Source organism: Haemorhous mexicanus, chromosome 5 (assembly GCF_027477595.1).
Source record: "Haemorhous mexicanus isolate bHaeMex1 chromosome 5, bHaeMex1.pri, whole genome shotgun sequence".
In the NCBI taxonomy this organism is placed as follows: Eukaryota; Metazoa; Chordata; class Aves; order Passeriformes; family Fringillidae; genus Haemorhous; species Haemorhous mexicanus.
In genome coordinates this window covers 14,569,427-14,592,073 of record NC_082345.1, presented here as the reverse complement: position 1 = coordinate 14,592,073, position 22,647 = coordinate 14,569,427, and the positions used below count along the sequence as shown (strand labels likewise).

Below are 22,647 nucleotides of genomic sequence, written 5' to 3'. Positions count from 1 at the left end.
TTGAATTCAGAATCTTGGCCTTGTCAGCACCCTGCTCCAAGCACCTGAGCCAATCTCAGGCTCATGAGCAATGTCCTTCCTGGGATGGGGATGGCTGCTGCCAGCAAGGGAATTCCTATGCAAATGGTGCTCCTTCTGTCCTGCTAATGCTGCTTTACACACCAGCCCCTAGACTGGCTCTAGAGCAGAACTGGCTGGTACCTGACACGACAGCACAAAACTATTGTTACTGGAAAATAACCCTGGTTTCCTGCCCTTTCCAGGATTTACCCAACAGCTGTAAAGGTGCTCATTCCATGTCCCTTTCCAGGGAGAAATGAGCAGGCTACGTTTTGAGGGATCACTTGGTCCATGGCCAAAGTTCTTCTGGAGAGTGTCAGGGTTGGTTCCACCTGCAGAGAGGCATTTCCTGCAAGTGAGTGTTCACAGCCCAAAATCACTGCAGGTGCTGAGGCTGGCCCAGAGCTGCACGGAGCCCTTGGGGACTCCCACTCCCTGCCAGGAATGTTCCTTGGTGTTTCCTCAGTGTGTCCCAGCTGGCTGGGAATGTGGAGCAGGAGGAGGCCGGGAGCCCCAGGAAGGGAACCAGCACCTCTTGTCCTTGGTATCTGCAGGGGAGGAGCTGTGCCTGCAGTGCCTGCCTGTGGCAGGCAGCATGCCACACACATCCCTGGGATGGGCACTGGGATGCCCAGGCAGTGCTGGGATGGATGTGGATAAAGGGCTGCCCACGGCTCCTCAGCCAGGGGCTGCTCTGAACAGGCACCCAGAGATGCTTCAGCCGGACAGACCCCCCTGATACCCCAAACTTACCCTGAGGAACAGCTGGTGTTCCCTGGGAATGTCGGCACGGTGCGTTTGTGGAGGGGCTCAGACAGCAAATCCTGGTGCCGACCACCCGGAGCTCCTGCACAGCCCCAGCTATGTCCCAGCCCCCCAAACCCCTTCCTTCCGGACTCAGGACATCATCAGCAGTGTTAAAGTCAAGGGAATCTTCCCTCACAGAAATGAAACCCCAAGCAGTGCCCTCAGAGATGCCTTAAAATACAGGGTTCGAGTGGGATGAAGCTTTGTTTGCATTGAGTTTGGAGTTTTTCAGGGAGCCAGCTGAAACCACAGAACTGATGGAAAGCTTTCACAGGTGGGTCCCACTGGAGGTGTGCTTTGAGGGCAGAACCAATCCCAAGGTTGTCAGAGCTCCTGGAAAGTAGATGGAACAAAATAAGGTAATTCATCTTCGTTTTCTGGTGATCAGGGACAGATGGAGGGCTGAAGAGCAATATCTTTCTCTTCAAACTTGGGTACTCCCGAGTAAATACTGGTTGCATTCTGACATATTTAGAAATGTGGCAAGAGAACAAGAGGTTGTGGACAGAAAAGATGCTTTTTCTCCCCTCTTTAAAAGTTCACAAGAATGACTAGTTTTGCAAACATACATTTTTTTTCCACTTAAGACTTTCCCACCAACTTCATTAAACAGAGGTACATCACACTTGAGACACCTGTAAAACAAAATAGTACAGAAATACCATTGTTTCCTGCTAGTGGTGAGAAAAATGGCGCAAACCAAAATATTCTGTTCTTCCTCCATTAGAAACTCTCAGACAAATTCCTCTTCTTTATTTTTTTTTAAGTTTTTTTTAATACCCTCTCCCTTACATTTAAAAATTTCCAGTAACTTCTTTGGGGCAACTACACTTTCATTATACCAACCAGTACTGCAGGACAATAACATGACACCATCTTTTTTCATGGCTTGTGTTAAATACAGTACAGAGACATCAAATTATGGCCAGCCACATGCCTTTGGTAAAATTAAAAGTCTGGTTAGATCAGATCACATTTTCTTTAAATTCAGAAAGCCACATGTCGAACTCATGTTGTGTTTTGAAGTTCAATTCTATACAAACTTTTTCAAAGCAAAGTTAAACAGCTGTCATCCCACACAAATGGCAATTTCTGAGCTGTTCCAGAAAAGAGATGAAAGGTTTGAACTTCAGAGAAGCTTTTCACATGCCTTGATCTCCATTAGATTTGTGTTTCAGACAGGGGGTAGAAAGTCTAGTAAATATTCACAAACCTACAAGTCAAAACAGTGATACCAGTGATAAATATTCTCAGTTTTTAAAAAAATTTCTGTAGTAACACACGTGGCTCATTTAAGGAACTGGCGTTCTTCTCCTTTGAGGCGTTTTTTCCGGGGCTGTACAAAGTCATCATCTGAGTCATCAGTAAGTTCTGGATTATCTTTTTCACTCTGGCTGCTTGGCTGTACAGGGAACTTTCTCTCAGGATAAAGGTTCCTTAGAAGGTCTTCAAAGTAGGCTTTGAGTTTCATGCCGGCATCAGCCACTTCTGAATCGGGCTGTTGGGTGAATGAACAACATCAGTGCACTGTGAAGTAGCTTTGTACTTTGATCACATTAGGTCTTTTAGGTACAAACTACCAAAAAAAAAAAAAATCAGCAGGAATGGCTATGGAGCACAGAGTCCTAAAGAGCACAAAAATACAGAGAGAGGGCAGATCTTCCAGCCAACAACCACCAATGATTTTTTTTCTCTAAGAGGTGACCATAGAAGCCACTCACAAAAGCCACACTGCATGGGTACTCAAAGCTGTATAAAGATTCTAAAAACTCTTAAAATCTTGACTGGGGTGGGAGCAGGGGGACAGAGTTGTGCTGTGTTGTGCTGTGAAACACAGATATGCCCTCAGGGTGTTAGAAACTTTTCTAGCTTACAGATACTTTTAGTAACAGAGAAAATATTACTTGGTAGATGATGAGTGTAACATGGAACACTGAGCAGTCCTAAAGTCATCCACAGCCACCACAACTACCAGTTTCCTGAAGCGCAGTGTAGGAGTAAGTCCTAGCTCTCAGGGTGACTGGATGAGAACCCCAAAGAGGCCACTTGGAAAAGCTTTTAATCCCACTGTAATTCTCTTATTTTGTAGTCCACTCTGTTTTGTGGAGAAGATAAAAACTCCACAACTTTGTGAAAGTTGTAAAGTCGGTATGTTTATTGCAGCTGGACTGGAGATTACTCTCTTTAAAAGGCATGCCTACTTCTGGGAATTTCAGGTATTTTTTTCTCTCTCTCAAATACATCTGCATACAATTTCACAATAGGTTCATACATATTTATTTTTACAAATGAGTGACATTTGGAGCTAGTTCTTCTTTATCAGAAAGAATTCCTAGGTCAGGTTGACCTGCTCTTTCATCAAGTCTGTGTCTCTATCTCTCTCTGTCTCCCCCCTTATCTCTGTCCTTCACTGAAGCAGTTTCTCTGAGCTTAGGTTTTTTATGAGGACAGGCAGTCAGACTAAATAGCTATGTTTTCAAACTACAGACTTAAATTAAAGATGTACATTTCACCTAAATCCAAAATGGATTTCTACCTTGGAAAACTTCTACTCTGTCTCAACTCAGAACCTGCATCCCTATTTCACCATATACTCCCTTATGTGCAGTAGGGGATAATAACAATTGTGTGCAGCTTGAAATCATAGGGGATCCCAGAATGAAAATCCCACTGAATATAAGATCTGACACAAGCAGGACGAAATCAATTTTTAGATCATAATGCCCACTATTAACCTGTATGATAAACATTGTCTTTTTGTTTAGCTGCTGTCAGGCCATTCAGCTATGTTTGTTACCACCCTCCTCCCTTCTATGGAAAGATCTCCACTGCAGAGTTATCTCAGACCACAGCAGCGTCAAATCTGATCTATGTTTTCACTGCAGTCTCATCATCAAAGTAGGTTTAATACAATACGTTCTTGTGTTTTAAGTTGTACCCCCATTACAGTTAAACTGAAAACAACTAAGCCAACAAAGCTGATAAAGTATCTGCTTTTCTAACCTCATTAAATTCAGCACAGTTTTGGAAAATCAGTCTGAAATCAGCCACAAAATCTTCTGGCTTTGTGTAGAATGAATTGGTCACTTCAAGTCTTTTCTTGATGGTTGACAAGTCCATAGGCTTCTTGATTATTCTATAGTAATCAGGGACCTGAGTGGGGAAAAGTCCAAAATGCAATTATGTTAATAATTTATTGTTTTATAAACCTTTAGATTTGAGGGAGTAGGCAAGATTTAGTCTCATCTTCAACGTACAACTCAAAGACACAAGAATTGCACTTCTAACATACATGCAGACAGTTTCTGGAATAACAGTGATGTATGACAATTTGTTGGCTAAAGTATACTCTTTCCAATGCCTGTTTTAAAATCAAAGAGAAACACATAAAACCTCCACTAAGTACATATAATAGAGCAAATGAGTTGGTTTGGATATTATTTTCAGGTATAGTCAAATAAGCTCTCTATTAAGTTTCAGTCTCAAGACCACCATATGAAATAAGTCCTTTGAAATGATGGCAAATTTCAAAGATCTCAATGATTTTCATACCCAAACTCTGGCTGTGGGATCAAGAGTTCTTTTTCTTTAGAAATAATAAGAAAGTAAATAACAATGAAATCCAGTAGTAATATATTGATATTTTTTCTACTTTCTCCTAACTGGATTCATGTTTTAAATACCTGAATTTAGTAACATGTGACATCATATGAATAATCAATCTCTTGTGCCATTTCTTATTATTAAGCTCTGTGGAATGTTCTTCAGAATTCCTATTCAAATGGAGTAAAGGCTGCTTAGGACCATACTGCTTTTTGATGAACTCTTTCCCCACTGGCTTGTCCTTCCCCACTGCCTTGTCCTGAAGAACATCTTTTCATCTGATCACAGTGGTAGCTCTTTGTAGCTTTGGACTCCTACTGCACCCAGGTACTGATTACCATTTTAAACTAACAAATTTCAAGTCAATAAGAAATTCAATTTCATCTTAGTACTATGGAGTATCCCAATTCTCAAAATCAGGTAATGTTTAAAACCCCCAAATATATCCCAATTTACCTTCTCAGTGATGTAACTCGGGGTATGAAGTCAGCAGTGTTAGAACTTACTTTTTAAAACTATTTTTGAAGTATTAAGTAAAATCAGTTATTGTGGAATTTTACTTGTAAATCCCCTGCCAACCCAATGCTTCAACTTTTAACTTCCCCCTTCAGACAGTCTGAATAAAACTAAACATGTTTAATGCATTGAATGTCTGTGGAATCCGACTTATGACAATGGACTTTAGAATGCCACTAGAAACATGGCAAATATGCTGCTAACATAAAACAGAAGTGAGGTACATACTGTGGGAGGAACTGGATCTTGAAAGGCAGGACTCATTTCATGACAGTAGAGGTGTAGCAGCAGTCTTTCACACTTCTGTGCCAAGAAAAATAGATACCCAAGTAATTCAGGAATCCTACACAGCTTATTCTAAAATTACAAACTAAAGAAAATACTGAACTCAGTATTCCCCTTTTTCTTTGTGTATACAAATATAATAAATTGGCTCTTGAGCCTCAAAAGAGATTCTAAAAAATACCTCTGTGTGATTTTATGCTTGCTGATCCCATATTAGCATCTTTACAGGGCTTATAACTTATATTAAATGCAAAATACAAATGGAGCACATGTAAATAATGGTGTGACAAAGTCTGTCCTACACATACACACACAAATGATGGCCAGTGTGATCTGTCTGAAGATAAGAACACCAGGTGGGAATTGCAGGAGGAACTGTCTGGATGCTTGCATAATTAATGCATTCCATGGGTGGGGCACTGGTGATGGCTGTGATTGATCTTGGTACACATGGCCCTGCAAAGGGTACAAAATGCTCCTGGAGCCTGGGCCAAATGGCAAAGTGACCTCCCTAGGCTGCAGGGCAGCTTCCAGGTGGATCCCACCCCTGCAGGGACACCTGCAGGCTACATCCAGCTGAGGATGGGAACACTCAGGTTTGGACAGGTGAGTAACAGGTGGAGATAAAATCCTTATGTAGCTCCATGGGTGCATTGCTGCTTTGCAATTGTGCTTTCTGCAAACCTGCATGTTTCCAGCTGACCCTGTCTATGTTACAGCCCTTCAGACCTGCTTATATTACACACTGCAGTGGCAACATTTAGATACCGTGTTAGCAATAAATCTCATCACAATCACCCACATAATCTGTGTCATACTCGTGAGCCTGAGAGTCGCCTCTCTACTACTCTGCCATAAATGGCTCTACGTGTAGACTAAGACCACAAATGAAATACTCATTTCAACATATTTACACAAGTTGCCAACTGAAAACAGGTAAACACTGACAAAAGTTTCTAACACAGTTCAAAATTGCTTCAGCTTCAAAGTTGTAAATAATAATTTTATCCTTACCCTGCGGTCTATGGGTGCCAAACCCATGGTGTCTTCCAATTTTCTTTTTTCAGAGCTGTGAGCAGGTTTATCACAGTCATATTCAACTTCTGGCTTGGACAAATCCCGACAGAATGTACAAATCCACTCTCCACTAAAGAAGACAAACAGACACATTGACCTCAGTGAGGGAGCACTCCTTTGTGGAAGGCTTTCCACATATTTCTGGGTAAATCCCTCATCTGTGGGGTGGGTTTTCTCTGCATCTCTCTTGTTTTCTTGGTGGTGGTACAAAAGGCTGCTGGCAAAAATGCTTTACTACAGCTTTGTGTCCTTTCAGTGGCACTGGTGTCATTAATGGTGTCCTAGCAGAAAGACAGATGGTCTCTACCTTTGTCAATACTGAGTTTTTCCACTGGAGCTCACAGGATTTAAGGACAGCACTTTGAAGAGCCCTGTACAACTATAACTACAGAGAGACTGAAGGAGTCATATGGGCTGAAGAGAAGGCAAAGTGTTAGTATTATATTGAGAACTACATGCCCTCTACAAGCTTGATCTACAGCACATTATTAATCTACAGAGATTACCACAGACAGGATTCTTTGTAAAACTGAAAATATTTCACTCCCTAAAACTGTCAGGTATTCATGATTTTACCAGTTTGCATAAGAAGTACTGGAGATTTAAAGGTCAGCATGAGATTATAAGATAATTAGTTCTGAAAGCTATGTCTACTGATTGTCAGACACAATTTATGAATTTGAAAGTTTTGAAAAAAACTATGAAGAGTCTATTTTTTTACTAGAGTTCTCTACAAAAAGATAGAAATTGCATGCTTGCAGATAACCACCAGAGGGCTGAATCATCACACAATAGACAGAATCCAGCAATAACCAGTTGTGAGACCAAGTGCATGCATTTACCCAGAGGTATGTTATGATAAATAGTCTTCATAAACGGGAAATAGTTTCTGCAGCACTCTTTATTTCATTTCAATAGTAAGGCAGAAGAATTCACAGATTTAAAAAGAAAATCTTACTGTTTTCTATTTAGAGTGATCAAAAATTTTCACTGTCTGCCAGTTTTAGCATGCAGTGGTGAATGATGGGCATTTTGCTTCAAGAAGAAGTTTTACTTTCTACTGTCTAAACTTCACAGAGTGATTTATAACAGTGTCACCTGTGTGTCTGGATTAGCCTCACAGAAATGATATGGCAGCTACACAAAAATTAATACAGGCAATGATCTAAAGATCTCAAGATACAAGAGACAAATTAGAGGAATGATGCACTAAAATACCCAAGAATCAGGAACAATGTGGTAGGTTGGAGTGAAAGAAAAAAGAAGAATGCTGTGGCCTTATGAATCTACGTGGGAACATTGTTTTAAACTGAAAGAGGGCAGATTCACACTGGATACAAGGAAAAAGTTTTTTACAGTGAGGACTGTGAAACACTGGCACAGGTTTCCTAGAGAGGTAGTGGATGCCTTTTTCCTGGAAACATTCAAGGCCAGGTTTGATGGGGCTCTGAGCAACCTTGACTAGTTGAAGATGTCCCTGAGCATTGCAGGGGGGTTCAAATTAGAGGGTCTTTAAAGGTCCCTTCCAACCCAAAACACCCTGTGACTCTATGAACCTGTGAAATTGCTCTATCCACCTGAAACGGGGAAAAAAAGCAACCATGAAAGCAGCAGACTGACACTCCTGACACAATGACAGGATTATTTTGTGTTTGAAGGAACTAATGCTAAGAGACTAAAGTTTGTCTGGCAGATTTAGAGTTGTGAGAAAAAAAAGCAAGCAACCCCACAAAGATGAGAACAAAAACCTGATACATCAGAAGTCAGGAGGAAGCTTCACCTAACTGTGCTCTGGAGCCCAGGAACACAATGCACCTGGAGTAATATGCACCTTTACAGGTCTGAACTCCTGCCACCAAAGTGCTTTTTGGCTCTCTTGCCCTCAGACATCATTACCTCAGTTTCCACTGAATGATTCAGTAAAAATGAAGCATTTTAAAGACTTGCTATTGAATATTTAATTTTAATAGAAACAAAGTCTTTTAATGCATAGTTATCTACCTGCTTCAAGATTACTTTTTGTTTCCTTGCCAGACAAAATATTTATTAATTTAAGTGCTTACTGTAACCTTACTGGGTTTTCCTTATGGCATAAAGCTGTAATGTAGCATTGTTTTAATTTAAAAAACCCTGGAAACTGAAGTTTCTAAAAGTAAGAGAAACATATTTATGTGCCATTTTAACTGACATTTAAAAGATAGTATGCCTGTTCAGAGTAGCACAGAGATGATCAACCTGCTAAGTTGCTATCCAAATGTTTTACACCAGCAAACTATGCTGATATTTATTCTGAAAACCTAATATTTATAAAAGCATTCACCAATGAGCATGTTATGACCAATGTTTTTATCCTTTAATACAAACAAGCTTATTGCATGAGATTTCCAAGCTGGGGCATTGACAAATGCCCTTTATTTCAATCAAAGACGCTAATTCCAGAAGCAAACGTCAGTAATGCTTAAAACAATAATCTGCTTAAGGCTCAATTTTTGAAAGTCAAGAAACTGAGCAATGGTTTTGAAACAGCCACCCAAGAAAGCCTAATACTTGTTTCAACACTGCCTGTTTTAAAATATGTCAGTCACTACACAGCCTGTGCTTGGAGTGTAGCCATGTTTAGCACTGAGGTAATATATTTAATACTGTATTTATTCAGATTTTTCCTGTAGACATGTCTTAATTTTTCTTTTTTTTAAAATCATTATTATTAAGAAATTTAACTATTTTTAGTCACCCTTAAAACATTTTATGACAGATTGCTAATTCTATGTTGCAGTTTTAATAATAGAGGCCCTAGATGTGATCTTGCTTAATTGTCAAATAAATGAAGAGTTTTACTAGGTTTTGTAGAAAAATATACAATTAAGCTGAAGTTTCATGAAAATTCAGATTTTCACCTACTAATAAAACTCCTGGATAAATTAGAGAAGGCACTGCTCTTACTCCGAGACTGAAACTTATTATCCTGGGTTTCACAATACAAATCTAATGTCTTCTAGTGCAATTTTAGATGGAATTTAAATAGTCAGTTACCTTGGAAAGCTCATCAGTGTAGGGACATGACAAGAAAGATGGAATACTTTGGGACACTTCTCACAGCAAAGGAGCTTCCCTCCATTTTGACATACAGCACACCAATCTTCATTGGGATCATCCTCTTTTCTGCCCTCGCCAGCGTGGGAGGATCCCATCCATCCTGTTTTCCCAGGGGATGTGTTCTCCTGCAGTGCCCCTGGCTGGTCATCTGTGCTGTCTGGTGCATCTGTTCTTAGCATGGCTTCCTCTGAAGTGGAATTGTGACCGTTATCCAGCAGCAAGGAAGTAAGTATGGACTGCAGGAAGAAACAAAGGAAGTCAGATTACAGTATTTATGTGAATTTACACGACCCTAAAAACGTGCTAACTGACCTGAATAACAGATTTATATACCAGCAGCCATACAGCTTGCTACATGCATGCAGAAATTGCTAACACTCTACAACACCGGCAAATGAACACCAGAAATTAGCTATGAAAGGCTCCAGCAATAAAAAACTAATCTCGGCCCAAAAATCTAGTTCCTTGTTTATGGATATTCCTGCACTATGACTAGAAACACTTCCTAGCAGTACCTGAAAATTTCATCTCTGCAAGTTATTCCTAGATTTCCCAGGTTTTCAATGGATAAAAGCAGTCTGATCACACAATTTAATTTAATTGGCAGTAGGGCTAGTTTGATTTTGAATTTCACCTCTTCCTTTTACTTAGCTTTTTAGTTTTCCCCTGAAACAGTTCCCAACAGAATACAAGTAAATTATTTTAGTCCCCATAAATACAAAATACCCTCCAAAGAGAAAGGAGCTCTTTCCAGCTGCAAACATTACATTCCGAGGCCGGGATTCCTCCTCTGTCTCTTCCTTCACTACAACAATCGGGAAATCAAAGGTCTCGTTTGATGCACTTGACTCCTGCTTAATTCTGATTGGCTCCAACAAAACCACGGGGACTTTGTGTGTAGAATCAGCTCCTGGTGGCCTGCTGGAGGAGCCAGAACTGAAAATGACAAGAAGAGGCAGGGAAAAAAGGAAATTGGGAGTGAGAACTGGACCCCTTTTGTTCACTGATGCTTTCCAAGACCTCGGGATGTTAATCTACTTTGTTTCTTTGAATCCTGAGTAGTATTCTCTTTATGGAATGCAACATGCAAACTTATTTCCTTTGATGTATACTGAAAAAGCATTACCAAATGGGAAAATTTTATTGGCTGCACAATTAAAATTTGAGAATTACTCATGGTTTGACCCATTAGTGCAAAATTTGCAAATCTCAGTTTCTTTCAAATCATGCGCAAAAAAGCACCTTCACTGGACATTGTAAACTACACAAATAAAGCAGATAAAATACATTTCTATTACCTTGGGAAACTTTCTTACAGCTTTGCAGCTCCACCAAAACTTGGACCCTACTTTTAGAACTAGATCTGTCTTTTTTCATGTATTTAGTCCTAACAGGATGAGAATGGACAATCACACTTTAAAATACCTGCTTATCTTTTTAAATAAAAGTGAATAATTTAAATCCAACAAAATTAATTCAAGCAGCAGCATATCAAATCACATTATAAAATGCAAGTAAAGACTCTTCAAACCACCATTTAAACTGTTAATTTAAACTGTTCATAAGAGTCCTTCACAGAATTTACCATGTAAATGGAATAGAGGAAAAGGTATCCCAGATTAAAAAGCACCTGCATTTCCAGCTCAAGTAGGATGAATATCATCTGATTTTTCTCTGCATGAAAAATTAATCTCATGTCAGATGTATGCTCTAATTTATTGCAACACATTAACAGATCTGCACTCATTAAAGAACGCTGTGTAAATATATTTGTTCATTATTATTCCATCAGTAAGGGAAGAAAACATTTGTGTAGACTCTCAGTAGATATCTAGTGCTCACTTAACTGTATTGCAGCAGAAAATTCTTAATAACCCTCTTTGTAGCATCAGTTCCTTAAATCTGGAGTAATTTATAGTTCTGCAAGGACTTTTAATATGCAGCTTTTTCCTTTAGCTGATTTTTCTGAACTTAAAACCTAATTTATAAATGGTATTCTTTCAATAACACCAACCTAGCCATCATTTGCAGAGTCAATACATCTTTTGATGTTCTATTAATACATTACAAATGAAATTACTGCTTTTAGAATGCAAAGAGTGCTGTAACAAGCATCAGGCCTGACCTGTTAACAGAGAAGGTGAGACAAATTGACATCTTTATGCATTAAAGAGAGAAGAGACTGAGGCATGTTCTGTGGAGGTGGAAGTTACGTTTTCTTCTCTCACACTTTCCTTACCTCTCTCTGCTCCCAACACTGGAGGCACTGGGTGAACGAATTGGAGGGTGTACGTTTGTCACACTGATTCCTCCTAGGACAGAAGGATCAGATTAGAACAGAACACAGGCCTGTGCCAAGTCTGAGATAAGACTCAGAGAAGTACACACGTTTTGGGGAAAATTTCTCCTGCGGTGAGAAATATCTTATTTAATACATTTTCATGAAAGGATGAGAGGCATGAGATAACAGAGGGAAAGAGGACTAAGAAAGAGCCCATTACATGCAAGCAGGCTGATGGGTGAGTACCTTTGCCTGACTAACCTCTCCACCTGATCTCTGCAGGCTGTTTTGTCTTATTAAATTCAAGCAGATCTCTCAGGAGAACTGCCAGGAAACTTGGAGCTGGTGAGCAGGAAGAAGTCTGGGGGACAGATATGAGAGAGACCAAAGGTCTGGGGCCCAGAGAGCCAAAAGCCTTGTGAGGCAGATGGCTGAGCAGCAGCCCTGAGAAGGCTGAGTGGGCTGTTAGTGCTGCCTGTGAATGCAGAACCCGCTGTCTCTGCTATCCCGCTGGAATGTGGGACCGCCACGCAAGTGCACAACGTCTCACGAGTGCTCCTTGGGAATTCCCCCTCCCACAGCCTTCCCACAGCTCAGGTCAGAAAATGGGAGCAAGGAACAGCTGCCACCAGCATGGTGGGCCACCAGCATGGTGACAGGAATCCCCTGGATCCTCCAGGTCCACCACATTCAGCCACCCATCACAGTAACTTCTCTGGTCATCCTGTGTCAGTGCTGCACTACCCACCCAAGGCACCATTTCCAGTCTGCTGTTACACCCTCTCTCACTTTCTCAAATACTTGTCTCTTACCACAGCTGCTAGGTTTTAATCTGGTGTACACCTGAGAGAGTCACTTTCCTATGGATTTCTATCCAATTTGCTAAAATCTACCCTTTTTTTCCCCCTCCCTGTTTTTAAGATCTGGATGCTTTTGATCACAATGCTAAAATATTATCTCAACTCTGCCTCCTACTATGGTTTCTACAACTTTGTGTTCACTTCCTTATTTCTCATGCTTAATATAAAACAGAACTAATTCTGATGTCAGTGTCAGCATTGCCACATTTGATTTTTCATTTGCACACTTAAATAGAAAATTGCACCACATTCAATTACCTGAGAGGCCTGGTGATGGTACTGAGGAATTTGGTGACTGCACAGTCCTGTTTGAAGGGGGTTTTGGCTGATTCTGCTCTACAGTGCCATCCTTCCTTACAGCATTATCCAGTGTGATGTTTCCTGAACAATCAATCTAAAAGGTGGGGAAGCAAAGGGAAGCAGTTAGTGTTGGGAACGGAAAAAAAACCCCTCCAAAACAAAAAAAACCCAAACAAAACCAAAAAAGCCTCTGCCATGCTGCTCTTTTGAAAGCAAAGACCAAAATGCATTTCACCAAAGTTTACTCATCCAAAAGTGAGATGCTTACTTTAAAACATATAATCTTGCTTTCCCTGAAAAGAAAATCAAATAGCCAAATCCAGACACTGCTTCATTTTAAGAGCAGCTAATTCTGTAAGTGCCAGTTTGTCTCCACAGGCTAGAGAGAAAGCTTAAATCCAACATGGAGCTTTCACACACTTAAGTAAATTTATCTCCACACCTTCCTTGGACTTGCTCACAGTAAATACTCTCAAAAAGATAAGACGCTATACACAAACTACCCCTTAATGCACTGGTGTAGAACAGGACTGGACGAAACTCAAAGGACACTCAATCTCATCTGTCCCACATACCCTCTGGACAGGAGCCATGCATATTGACTCAAAATAGGAACAGCAAACCAACACTTGTTCTTTCTACCATGGCTCAGGCCAGACAACTGAACTTTATTCCAGGGGCTCCCAATGCAGCATTCTAACTTTACTACACGTTCTGGCTTGGTAAGGAGGAACGGCTTTTTGAAATGTTTGGTTTCTTTCAATATGTAAGATAATGTTTGATAAGATGTATCCAAAGTGGATGCAGCAGCAGTGGATGCAGCAGCCTTGGCAAGGTCAGCACATTGACAGGATTTGGGCCATATATCTTGAAGGTATGAACTCCATCACACACAAGTAGAAGAGTTCATAATACTGTGCACAGAAACAAATATGCTAAAAGGTCTCACAGGCTCAGTGGTTTAATGACCATGTTGTGTAGTTCCCCCTTTAAGTCTGACAAATACTGTGATTCTGTAGCCTATGTACTCCATTTTAATACAGAGAACACACAGTATGTAGGTAAAAACAAAGCATAGATGGGAGATAAAGGAAGTAACAGCAAGCTATGACTAAAAAACCATGACACTTCAGGTATCTACAAACCTTGGACCACAAAAAACAGGTTAGGCAATTATGTGGAAAAATAAAATCACCTAAGACTCAATGACTCCAACATGGACCTCTGGCAAACATGTACCATTCAGAAGCTTAGAAGGTTAAGAAATTATGATCTTACTATGCTCTTTCTATCACCAGCTCACAGGCACGTTAGAGAATATATGAAGAAAAGAACTACCAAAAGGAAAAGATATTAGGAATAGATCCAGTATGCTGACTGATAAGACAGCTCCTTTAATAAGTTAAAAATAGATTTTAAAAATGTTTAAAATCTACCAGAAATGCCATCAGCAAACTATTGCCATCTACAGACACTGGTAAACGAAAGCTAAGCTAACAAATTTTTGTAAGGATTTTGTAAGGATCATTATGAGGCCTGCAGAAAAATATGCAGCATACAAATAAACATGTCCAATTACAGTTACAACTTGTAATCCTACTTTTCTTAGTTGTCCTAACAGATGTCTCCCAGAATGGTTCTGAGTATTTCCAGCAACATGCAGGCAACTCTGCATTGTTTATTTCCTAGAATTGTTTCATTTTGACAAACAGAATTTCAGTCTAAAAGGTTTCTATTTCTCAGAAACGTTAAGACTTCAAAACAGAATCTGTAATGCCTCTATGTCACACTCACATCAGGGAGAGATGGCAGATTATAGGAGCTGCCCACTGGGGAACTCAAATCTATCACGGGGGGACCGTAGTTCTTCCCATCACACCCAGCAGCACTAGTGACTGTGGGGCTGGATGGAGTCGATGTGGAGCTGCTTGCAGTTGAAGGGGTGGATGAAGCTTGTCCACTACTGATCTGCCACTAAAGAGAAGAGACAAAAATCCACAATTCAGCATGTTTTTTCTTTGCAACAGGTCACATCTAACTGAATATACTGATAAAGCCAGCAGCTTAGTTCAGGAAACTGACTTCAAACATAAAATCCTGATTTATTCTGAAGTTATCTCATTTCATGAACCAATCTCACAAGAAGATGACAAGTACTTGAAAACTATCAATAGAAGAAATGAATGTAAATTCTTAAATTCAAATCTACACCTCAGTGTTAAGTATCTATTAATATTTCATGCTGCATTGACAATGTTGAGGAAAAAAGTAACAGTTTTTTAAATAAAAGCATTATAGGTAATAGGCCGAATGCACAACTGCTCCAGTGCTTTACCAAATAAACCTGCATGCCTTGAAGTCTTTGATGTTCCCTTAACAACATAAAGTCATTAAGAATTTGAAATGCTGACTGGATCTCCATCCATATATACATTTAACACCATGATATGAAGTGCACAGTCAAGTCAGACTAAATTTCTTTCTCATCTAGATGTATACAGTTTTCAATGACTTTAATGGAATTTCCTGGCAACTGCAGGCAAAATCTGACTCTGCTCAATTTCTTTTTAGTCAGTCATTCTATTTACTGGCCTCTAGTTTCAGAAAGACATTACTGAATTATGAGGTATCTTGAAAGAAAGGCTTGTTGATAGGCCAGCCTTCTTTTCAGAGGCACAGAACAGAAGTGACTTTTTATTCTCACAAGTTCTCTTAGACATTGTTCATCTTTCTTCCATTTAGTTGACTTAGTTCTCTGACATCATAAGCATTGCAAACGTAACTGGTATTAGCCCACTTTTCAGGTCACAGATTTGTTTGATTCTTTCCTGTTCACCTGCACCCAGCAACTCATGTGGCAGTAATATGCTTTTTAATAAAGATGAGCCTTCCTAAACACCATTGTGTTTGCTTCTGCCCCAGTTCAGCTGCTGATCAGCTGGGCATTGATCAGTCTCACTCAGCAGAGGTGTCACAATTGTGGACTCTCTTTTCTCCCTTCACCTGCAAGGGTTCAGATTTGCCATACCCTGGGGAACCATGGCAGCTCTAGCTTTTTAGTCATGGTTTCACCTGGTTCCTGGTTAAGTCACTATCATCAAGATAAACTGAGATTTTCTGATTTGTCTACTCACTGACTGCAGTGTGCAGACCGTGGCCATGCTAAGTTTTGCATAAATGGTCAGAAACCACAGCAATATCAAGTAAGAGAATGAAACACCTGCACAGCACACACATTAGCTCACCTCCCTAATGCTTCAGCTGCTTAGAACTGTCAAAATAAAAGCAACTTGACAGTTACCTCATGAAGAAAATTATGGGTATCTTGTCATAGAAAAATAACGTAATCTCTGTTTTAATTGAAAAGCACTCTAGAAGTGTAGTATAAAAGATGATATAAGGCACATTTGATGTTTCATTTCTAAATGGAGAGTGAAAAGGGAAAGACACTCTACCTGTTTTATAGCTTGCTGTGCCAAAAATGCCATTTGCAATGGGTTGGGCTTCACTGCTGGCCTTGGTAGGTTCTGATTTTGGGGAAATCTCATCTGTTGTGCAGGAAGAGCTGAACCATTGGGCTTGGGACTGTGATTCTGAAAATGAATCAAGCGTGGAGGTGCCTGCATAAAAACAATAAAAACAGTTCTGCAAGTCAGCTGAGGTCTGTTCTATATTCCACACATTTTTTACAAAACGGTCCTTTTAAACTTCTGAAACTCCTCATAAATTATATCCAAATAAATAGTACCACACCATTTGTCTGAATGATCAAAAGCATTGAATTTCAATGTAAAAACCTAGTAGACAGTTTTGAATTATTTTATTATAGGAAGAGACATAACAAGAGCCAGTGAGATTGTTTCCAGCTTTGAAAGATACATGAGACAATCACTGGGTGTTATGCAAAATAGATGTAGCAAAAAAAAATTAATGACATTAACTTTTAACTTGACAAAAACACAAAAATGTTGGTAAGCACTGTATATGGCTGGATACAGCAAGATTTTATTTTTTTAAAGAATAAATACAGGCTGGGTGCTACCGTGCATTTTGCAAGGCAAGTTTAAAATGCCCACTCATTTCTCAGTAAAGAAAATGTCCTCTAAGCCAGCTACATAGCTACGTGCTGAAGATGAAGACACCTGAACTTATGCATCTAGGTTTAAGTGCTTTCCTTTTTTTCCTATCTTACTTCATTTTCTCCTTCAGTGCCATGGAACAAAGAGACTCTGAAAACAGTCCTAACTTACCTGATGAGAAGCAGGAGGCTGTTGCATGGCTCCTGGCACTCTTGGGTTTGGCAGAACTGCTGGTCCTGCTCTGCGTTGAGCTTGCTGTCTCTGAGCCATGACCTGCTGCTGCATGTGCTGGAGTCGGAGCTGAGCTAAGCTGATCTGTGTCGGGAACTTGGAGAGCTGGTTGGGGGGCAAGCTGCCTGGGGGCTGTAAGTTTGCTTCCATCACAGGGCTCTTGGGCATATGTGGTGGAGTTTCCTTGTCTTCAATTACTAAAGAACCTATTTTAACCAAATGGAATAAAATCAATACTGAAGTATGGCAGTTAGCAGAAATGCCATCACACTGTCAGCGACATGCAGCCTGACTAGAACTCAAAACCATTTCTGAAGTAATTTGTTTCTTTACTCAGACTTTTTTTTATTTTTCTTCACTGGTTCTTAAATCTAGCTTATCTACAGAAATTGAACATGTCTGATCATAAACAAAATGGCCTGAAGGCTGTGATTTCTGAAACTAGATAGATAAACATGATTTGGTTTTACCTATCACTTAAAGTCTTACAAGAACCCCAGTGCTGGTCTATACAGGTGCCATTTCTATTGTAGCACTTTTCAGAGTGTAACGTACCATATTTCAGAAGTTCATTAAATAAATATACACAAGAAAGAGTCCACCAAACACAGGCAAAAGTTAGCTCACGACAAACATCTCAGCTGAGCAGCAGTTCAGAGTTATCACCACACAAACTGACAACTGGTTTCTGGAAATACGTTTCACTTTCAATTCCTGTCTCTAAGAAAATTATTTATAAAGAAAGAACTTGGAGAATTTCCTTTCTACCATGCAGTGTCCTCATGTCTGGGAAAAGGAGCTTGTTTGCCTTAAGGAACTGCCATAACACTTTCTGCCTCTGACATTGTAGAGAATCACACATTTGCACCTCTGTACACTGAGAGAGCACTTTCTGATGAAAGGCAGAAAATGTCCCAGAGGCATCTCATTTCTGCACATGACAGAAAAACAAAAATGCCTACCAAGATAACAGTGGAGAGAGAAAGGAAGCACAACAACAGTCAAAACCCTGAAAGACCTCTAAAACCTTCAAGTCCTCCTGCTAAGCTGTTGAGTTCTTAGGGTGCTTATCATCGTGCCTGAAAGCTGTCCCAAGGGAAAGGACCTGGGAGTGTCGGTTGAGGGCAGGAACCCTTTCTTTGATTGTGAAATAAGGTTAAAAACTGCATTCCTTGTTTTAGAAGCCAAAAGTTAGAAGTATTGACCAGAAAACTGAAAGCTGCTATTTTTACCATCACATATACCATTCAAACAAGATAAGTTTGTTAATACTTTATCATATTATTCATAAATAATACTTATCCCCATGCCATGCACTTTAAATGTTTCTCACAGTTAGGGAAATACATTTAACAGAGTAAATGAAGAAATGAATAGCCAGAGGCTGTCGTCACAAAAAGAAAGCTGCTTTCAAAATAGGCTCAAGACACCAAAAGGCTAATAAAAATGTATCATACCTAGATTGAAAATATTCTGAGCCCAGAAGCTAGGATCACAGTGGAACTGGATGGTATTGTTAGTCACTGGAGAGGGATCACACCTTGCTCGGAGGAGATACCGTAGTCGATATGTAATCTAGAACAAGAACAAAAACAAGGGAGTTTTTCCCCTGTGGGGCCAGAGCCATGTATCTGAACAGCACAAAAACCCCCAAAAAATACCCCCTCACACCCCCACATACACCAAACAAAGCAACCAATAAAAAAAACCCACTAACAAAAACTCCCCTGAACAAGCCCCTCGAGAATTGAGGTTAAAGATAGAGAAGCTTGTCCAAGCTACAAATAAAGAGGTATTTTTAACATTTTCCCCTTATTCCTAAAGTAGTTTTAAAAAGAATTAACTACAGCCTAAACAAAAATAACAGTTCTTCCCTGTAGAATACATATCCTTCTAAAAACTTGGCCATTATAATCCATTACTTTAACTACTCAGATTTACATAACCATTGATGCTTTTTCCCCCATGAATCTATTTTAGCCCATTCATTTTTCTTTCAAAGTATGCCATTCATTTGGCAACAACTATGATCACAGGGAATTTTCTTTTGTACTAAATTTAAGTTTTCTTCAGACAGCCAAAGAACAGATTTTTATAAACTGTCTTTGAAAACTCAGATTCACAGATATTTTCAAATTTTTCCAATGCCTTGGTTCCAAAGAACTGGACTGTGATTACACAAGAGAATATTCTACCAAATGCTCACAATTTCTCTAGTGCCTAGAAAGAAAATGCTGTCTTGCAGTTGTTTCACTAGAAATGTCAGCAACTGATATACCAAAATCTAACAGGCACTAATTTTAGAGTCACACACAGCAGATCCTGGAAAAAAAAAACCAAAATTTGAGGAGTTCAACTCTTGTTTTTCTTGAGTGATAGATTATTTCCTGGAAAAGAGATGTAATTGGGGAAATCATCTTAACTGTTTAAAATGACACAAGATTTTTTTCTTTTAATTTTAGGCAGGTTAGTTTAAGACCATACTCAAAAAACATTTAAGTTGACTCAAGATTTTTAAATGACCATGAAAAAAATTTAAGTGCATTATTATTATTTTGGATAGAGATTTCCTTAGGATTTTTGTGTACACTACCAGAATCAAGTAGATGACACTGGAGAAATTCTAGGCTTTTGTCTTGTTACCAGTACTGGTCACACACAGTTCCTGCCATAGTTTGCTTCAATATTTTCCTACTATTGTGCACACACATATGTTGTAGATAAACTCCTGCCTGGTTACCTCATGTTAGTAGTAGTGAACAGTACAGCCTGAGAGTACAGCCCCCAGGCTCTAATGCTGCCTTTAAGTCTGATGGACATTCCTTCCTCTCTCCTGCATATGCTGGAGCACAAGTCTCACAGGCTTCTCTATGCAAAACTCCTTGGAAACAGATTTTTCCAAATGCCCACAGATGGGTTATCTACTCAACTCCCAGGCAGCACCAACTTTCTAGAGCTCAATCTGTTCTTTTGAAAAATACTTTTCATTTGCTGAGGCTTTCTGGGCTAGATGGTCCTTTCTTTCAGCTGCCTAATGTTTATATGATTAAGATGCCTGAAACACAACTTGTCTTCTTACTCATGTAGCGGAGTCTTGATGGCAACACTAAGCAATTATAAACAACATGACTCAGTTTGATGTCCTTTTTCTCTATTCAAATAAAAAATATGACTGGCTGAGGCAGTATAAGGCAGATCAAATGAATTTAACTACTTGAAGTTGATAAAAACAAGGAATATTCTGCTATAGCCTGCAGTATCAATAAAGGGTATCAAAAAAAAAAAACCCCACCACCAAAAACCAACAGCAAATTCAAACCCAAACAAACAAACCCACCAAATAACCAATGAGAAAATAAAGAAAAAAACTTTGTGAACCAGTTTATAGGAATTGGGGGGGAAAAAAAGGCATCTAGCATCTTTCCTCAGCATTGCCCCAGATTTCTGCTATCAGGCAAGTACAGTCTAGTAACCTTTGGAAAAATCAAGGCAAGCTTTTGGGTTGTTTTACTTTGAAATTTTCTAGGATTTCTGTCCATCATGAACATTCAGCTTAGTGAGACAACATGCACTCAGATCTTAAGGGTCATTACAGCAATGAAATATCTGGCTTTGCAATTGTTTGTATGGACAAACAAAAACTTTAGTTTAATTTTTATCAATTTTCAAAGTCGTTCAGTGGGAGATGAACCTGACAGACAAAGACATATAATAATATTTACATTAAAATGCTAGACACCAGACACTATGATATACAAATACTGTTTTTCATGAACTCAGATGCTGTAGCAAATATTGTAAAGAAGCACAATGATGATGTAGGACACACAACATTTTTTCTCAGTGTTTCTTGGCTTCATGGTTTTCAACCCACAGAAAAGGAGGTGTTCCTACTCCTGCAGATCTACAATAGTTCTATGGTATTGTAACAGGAGAGAATAATGACCAGAGAGCTTAATTTATAGAAATATTCTGTATTTATGTTTAAGAGAAAACCATGAAAACCATATATAAATATTCCAATTAGTAGATAATGACTAAAAATTCTAATACCCTAGAACTCCAGACAATCATGTGCGTGCATATCTGAGTTAACCCTTTCTCTGGGTGAATGGAAAGAGCTGTCTTCCTAACCTTACCAAACGTTTACTGTACAACAGTGCTGTGCTGCTCCCACTGGAAACTGCCCATTTGGAAAAATTCATGACGTGTTCCAGCTGTTTAGAGAGGCCTGCCACTTCCTGTTGTTGCTGCAGAAGTTTCATCCTATGCTCTTTTGCCAGAGTCTGCAAGTAGAAAAGGAGTTCCAGTCAAAAGGTTCAACTTACAGTTAAAAGGCATTAACTTTCATACTGGTAATTCACAATGATCAAGTGGTTTCACATAGCTCCTCTAAAAAGGACTCCTGCCCCCTGATGCAGCAGCTATCAAACAGAAAAGTCAGTACACATTTACTCAAGATATCAGGACTTTCTGTGCTAATGACACATTTCTATATATATTTATGTATATATATGTGTGTGCCTCTCTACAGACAGACACAAACACACACACAGACACACACACACTCTCTCTTTTTAAAACACAATTGGAGATATTATTTTTCCAGGTACCCATTCTAGACAATTCTCTGCAGGGATTTGCTACTGGATTACTGAATTTATGAAAAAATCTGATAGAACACTTTTCATGCATAATGTGTGTAATTATGAATTGCAAAAGCATGGAGAAAAAAACTGGCCACCCCTCAAAAACCAAACCTTCCTCCACCAAAAACCCCACTTGCTTTGGAATCATGACAGGACATGCACAGAGGACTAATGCTAGAAATTTACTGTAATGTGAATACATAGAAAAAAATACTAAGATTGAAAGTTTTTCTTTCTTATGATAGAAATGAAATTACCTCCAATTGATGCAGCAGTGCTTTTCCTTTTTTATTTATTTCTACCATCAATGTAAATATGGCAACTTTAATATCCTGTTCCACCTGCTTTTGATTCTGATTCACTTCAAGAATCCTGTAAGTAGACAGAATAGAAAATAATGTTCTTTAGCTCATAAACCCATTCTCTAAACAGTACTTAAAAAAAACCCTGTTGCTTAGACTACAATACTTCTTGGTCATATGCACCAATTAATACATGTATCATCAGACACTTATAGCCAGGAAAGTTACTAGGAGAAATAGAGCAAGTAACAGTGACCTACAATAAAATTAATTAACTGCTTGCAAACTCTAATGCTGTCATTCTGACATCTGTCACTGATAAAAATTAAATGCTCCTTGTAATTGAAATTGTCGATTTTCAGAGCTCTGGCACTCTTCTGGAATGGTCTATGCCAATCAAAACTGCTTAAATCTAATTTCCATCTAAGGTAGAATGGCACTAATTTAGCTGTTTCAACAACAGTGCTCAAACTCATAACAGCAAAGCTTAATGTTATACTG

General features: G+C 39.2%; 1 protein-coding gene across 1 annotated transcript in view; it reads right to left on the bottom strand.

The window, feature by feature from the left end:
• Positions 1 to 1,574: 1,574 nt before the first annotated feature.
• TRIM24 (tripartite motif containing 24) overlaps positions 1,575 to 22,647 on the bottom strand; it is a 55,187-nt gene continuing 34,114 nt past the window's right edge. Inside the window, exons 6-19 of the mRNA XM_059845982.1 lie at positions 22,102 to 22,216; positions 21,335 to 21,481; positions 18,653 to 18,770; positions 17,136 to 17,401; positions 16,341 to 16,505; positions 14,680 to 14,859; positions 12,844 to 12,979; positions 11,684 to 11,756; positions 10,212 to 10,380; positions 9,382 to 9,680; positions 6,286 to 6,418; positions 5,215 to 5,289; positions 3,871 to 4,020; positions 1,575 to 2,365 (exon numbers count right to left, since the gene is read on the bottom strand). Coding sequence (XP_059701965.1) covers positions 2,156 to 2,365; positions 3,871 to 4,020; positions 5,215 to 5,289; positions 6,286 to 6,418; positions 9,382 to 9,680; positions 10,212 to 10,380; positions 11,684 to 11,756; positions 12,844 to 12,979; positions 14,680 to 14,859; positions 16,341 to 16,505; positions 17,136 to 17,401; positions 18,653 to 18,770; positions 21,335 to 21,481; positions 22,102 to 22,216 — 2,236 coding nt within the window. The 3' untranslated portion in view covers positions 1,575 to 2,155. The remainder of the gene's footprint in view (positions 2,366 to 3,870; positions 4,021 to 5,214; positions 5,290 to 6,285; positions 6,419 to 9,381; positions 9,681 to 10,211; positions 10,381 to 11,683; positions 11,757 to 12,843; positions 12,980 to 14,679; positions 14,860 to 16,340; positions 16,506 to 17,135; positions 17,402 to 18,652; positions 18,771 to 21,334; positions 21,482 to 22,101; positions 22,217 to 22,647) is intronic.